The sequence below is a fragment of the Cyprinodon variegatus genome, unplaced genomic scaffold (assembly GCF_000732505.1).
Source record: "Cyprinodon variegatus isolate N-32 unplaced genomic scaffold, C_variegatus-1.0 Scaffold467, whole genome shotgun sequence".
Classification (NCBI taxonomy): domain Eukaryota; kingdom Metazoa; phylum Chordata; class Actinopteri; order Cyprinodontiformes; family Cyprinodontidae; genus Cyprinodon; species Cyprinodon variegatus.
This window is the reverse complement of record NW_015150920.1, coordinates 475,920-480,149: the sequence shown is the minus strand read 5'-3', so window position 1 is coordinate 480,149 and position 4,230 is coordinate 475,920. Positions and strand designations below refer to the sequence as shown.

Here is a 4,230-nt window from a genome sequence, read left to right as displayed (position 1 = left end):
GTTTTGACTTCGTGTGGACGGGGCCTTAAACTCTATCTAGTCTTGAACCCAAATTTAATGACCTGTTTACATTAGGTATAAATATGTGCCTTAAATAGGGTTTAGATTTGCTTTAGATTAGGTTCGGATGGTTTTTAAATATGGTTTAGATTAGGTTTAAATGTGGTTTAAAATAGGTTTATATAGGGTTTAAATTAGGTTTAACTGGTTTAGATCTGGTTTAGATTAGGTTTAAATGTGGTTTAGATTTAGTTTAGATTTGGTTTAAATGTGGTTTAGATTAGAGTTGCATCTGGTTTAGATGTGCCTTAAATATGGTTTAGATTTGCTTTAGATTAGGTTCAGATGGTTTTTAAATATGGTTTAGATTAGGTTTAAATGTGGTTTAAAATAGGTTTATATAGGGTTTAAATTAGGTTTAACTGGTTTAGATCTGGTTTAGATTAGGTTTAAATGTGGTTTAGATTTAGTTTAGATCTGGTTTAGATTTGGTTTAGCTTAGGTTTAAATGTGGTTTAGAATAGGTTTAGATCTGGTTTAGATTTGGTTTAGATTAGTTTTAAATGTGGTTTAGAATAGGTTTAGATCTGGTTTAGATTTGGTTTAGCTTAGGTTTAAATGTGGTTTAGAATAGGTTTAGATCTGGTTTAGATTAGGTTTAGATCTGCTTTAGATTTGGTTTATATTCGTTTTAAATATGGTTTAGATTATGTTTAAATATGCTTTAGATCTGGTTTAGATTTGGTTTAGATTAGGTTTAAATATCGTTTAGATTTGGTTTAGATTATGTTTAAATATGCTTTAGATCTGGTTTAGATTTGGTTTAGATTAGGTTTAGATCTGCTTTAAATGTGGTTTAGATCTGGTTTAGATTAGGTTTAGATCTGCTTTAAATGTGGTTTAGATTTGGTTTAGCTGTATTCTAAAATGTGTGTTTATATTTTTTTAGGTGCTGCAGAAGGTAGACGTGGTCGAGACCCTTTTGATCGATGGCTGTCAAAAACTGCGCTCCTTCAAGGTCAAGTTCCACTTCCTGCCTCCTGAGCGTTACCGTGACGACAAGCTTCTTACCCCCCACCAGATCCTGCGCTACATGGAATCGAGGTGTTTGTTGATGTCTGTGTGTGGGGAAGGTGTGGAGACCGTTATCCATCGCTAACTCTCTCCATGATCCGTCTGGTTCCAGGTTCTTCCGTCTCCTCCTGGATGCCATCAAAAAGCGCACCGCCAAGTTAGCCTCCATCGCCGTGGAGACCAGGAGGGTCTCCCCCAGAGATAAAGACCTGGACGAGCCCGGCACAGCGGGGGTTCGGTTTTTCATCACTTTACTCTCAAGTCGTTTCCTGTGGTCTCCGTCAGCTTTTAATGGTTTTCAACTTTGCTGGCTCTCTGCAGGTAGAAGATGGAGAAGCAGAGGAGGAGCCAGAGATCGCCGACGATCAGGGGGAAGAAGGAGACGCCGACGCATCAGATGCCAAGAGGAAAAGCAAACAGGAGGAGGAGGTAGGGCGGGAGCTCATATCTTTCATAGAAGGAGGCATTTGAGGAGCTTTGACTCCAGGACTGCCTCACTCACTGTCAGACATTTTTTAATGTGTTGAAGTTCTCAGCTATTAGTGAAGGAATGCAGTCCAGCAAATTCTCCAACTGGCCTCCAGGCAGAAACTGCTCAGAGGAACCTTCGGTATTCAGAGACACTTTTACTCCATGCTGTGTTAACAAGTTAGACTGTTCTCTAGCTACTGTCCTATGATAAAGATTAGACTGCTAGAAAAAAATAAACTTATCTAAGGGTAGGAAACCCCAACGATGAAATTAGGAAAAATGTTTTACCTCTCTGCTTCCTTGGTGTTGATGAGCAATAAACTGATTGATCATCTGTTCTTCTTCTAGTCAGTAAAGTCTAGGCATGGGTATCAATAAGGGATATTTAACAATATAAATTAGAGATGTGAGCAAATAAATGACCTACGATTATAGCTTTTGTGTTTCGTTGCACTTTTTGAATGCTGGAAAACAGAGAGCTACGTCACAGTTAACATCTACTTCACAGAAACAAAGCCGTAAATAATCCTGACAGTATGTCAGAGCGACATACCCTGTCTGTTAGTAGTAGCTCTACATCTTTGCTCATTGAAATGTGTCTTTCTTTCCGACTCTTTTTATACTCAATATCCTCCTAGCCTTCATATTTGTTATATCTTATCAACAGGTTTAATAATTTGCTTTTTCAGCTGGTTAAATGAATTGTCAAAGCTTAATGGACTATGTTTTTTTTTTTTATTGATACAAAAGAAAGCTGAGTTTTTAAGGAAAAGGACCACTATGGGTTATTTTCTCTTCTGTTGAAGCTGGAGTTCTCACTGCTCCACCTGCACCACGTATTTATGTAGAGAGATTTGTTCCAATAATGAAAGTGAGGAAAAAAAAGTAAACCGGAAGAAAATGTTTCGAAAATAAAACTTTGAAAAATGTCTTAATCAAGAAAAGGTCCTGAAAGTAATTTATGTGCACTCGAAAGCTGAACTAGTTTTTTTTTTATGATTTTTCCTTTTTTGGTTCTAAAACCGAAGCTTAATAAAAGAGGATGAAAGCAGCCTAACACCAAAAATGTCCCATAATCCAACACTTATTTCTTCTTTCATGTCTTTTTTTAGCTCAGAGTTGTACTTTTTTACTAAAGCTGCCTTTATCTGTAGGTAGACTATGAAAGCGAAGACGAGGACGACGATGGCGATGTTGAGGAGGATCAGAAGGAGGAGGAGGCCGAGGTGAACAACCAATCTAACACTGTGGAGGAGTCCCAGCCGGAGGTGGCAGTAGCTGGATTAGAGCGCAAGAAGAAGAAGAAGCAGCAAGTGGAAATGGGGGAAGGAGACGAGCATTCGGTCCAGATGAGGGTTAACTCGGTTCTGTCATCAAACTCGGCCATCCAGAATTATTCCTTCGATCAGCAGGAAGAACTTTGGTGTGAGGTGAGTTGGACCTACTTTAAAGCGGCTGTTTCAAGGACAAGTCCGGTCAGCGAGGAATAACCAATGGATCATTACCTAAAACCAATACTTTTGCTGTGATTTAATGAATTAAGCGTTAATCGTAAAAAAATAAAACTGAATTCCAAAAACATCAAATTAAAAACAATCCACGGGACTACTTTGATTCCAAGTTTGAAGATGTTTTGTTTCCCATCCAGGAAGCTTTTTCAATTTAAAATTGAATTGAACAATTTGAATTGAAAAGGCTTCTTGGATGGGAAGCAAAACGTCTTGAAACTTAGAATCAAAGTCCAGTGAATTGTTTTTAACTATGACCTGGATGACTGATGATGTTCACCAGCATAGACACTAGGGTGTTAATAATAATTTTTTTGTATCGATCCATCGATCCAACAGCCGACGAACCGATGCATCGACACGTCCGCAAGAGTATCGATTCATGTTTTTTTTTTTTTTCCTCTGGTCTATTTTTATCCATTTGCTCCTGGGCGTAATTCTCCTCCCGTACTGCGGTGGCGCTAAACCTTTTTTGCCCTCCTACCTCGCTTCCTGGTTATACTCTTACAGCAGTGTGTTGCAGTGAGACATTTTTGATTTATGCTCCATATTGAAGCGTGGTCTGCGCTACACACTGGGTCTTGATACGGCCGAGGTGGCGAGGAAGTGGGGGCGAGTTTAGTCCGACGACGGAGGGACATGAGGGCCAAAAAGACAACAAGCCGGCCTCCTGTCTGCGGCACTTTCTGCGGTCAGCTACAATTAGGGAGAGGTGCAGTGGAGCATCTGTGGAGGGGGCGGGGACGTCTGGAGCCGAAGTATTGAATTGCACTCATTGCACTGATTTTGTGCAGTATTCTTTGATGCAAGACCTTGCAGAATCTATTACGCAGGGGTATTATTATTTTTCAGTGAATGAGGTTTTAATAGGAATAGGTGGAGTGCAACTTTACTACTTCTACTGCTGTTGTTTCTCAAATAAAATGTTGATGATGTTACAGCTTTCATTGATTTATTTCAAATTTGAAACATTGTCTAGCCTGTAAGGTAAAAAAAATTAAAACAAAAAATGAACCAATCGAATCGTATCGTGGTGTATTCTAGAGTATCGAAAACAATTGAGTCGTTGGGTCAGGAAATCGATACTGAATCGAATCGCCATGATGGATGTGATTTACACCCCTAATAGACATCTGCAATCAACAACAATTATTGAAGATTTCCAGAGGACTTCACC

The 4,230-nt window shown here is 39.2% G+C and overlaps 1 protein-coding gene across 1 annotated transcript in view; it reads left to right on the top strand.

Moving 5' to 3' along the window:
* Positions 1–4,230, top strand: part of polr1a (polymerase (RNA) I polypeptide A) — a 45,049-nt gene that overhangs the window by 30,802 nt on the left and 10,017 nt on the right. The window contains exons 30-33 of the mRNA XM_015389604.1: positions 950–1,104; positions 1,187–1,307; positions 1,396–1,503; positions 2,700–2,975. Of these exons, the coding sequence (XP_015245090.1) occupies positions 950–1,104; positions 1,187–1,307; positions 1,396–1,503; positions 2,700–2,975 (660 nt within the window). The remainder of the gene's footprint in view (positions 1–949; positions 1,105–1,186; positions 1,308–1,395; positions 1,504–2,699; positions 2,976–4,230) is intronic.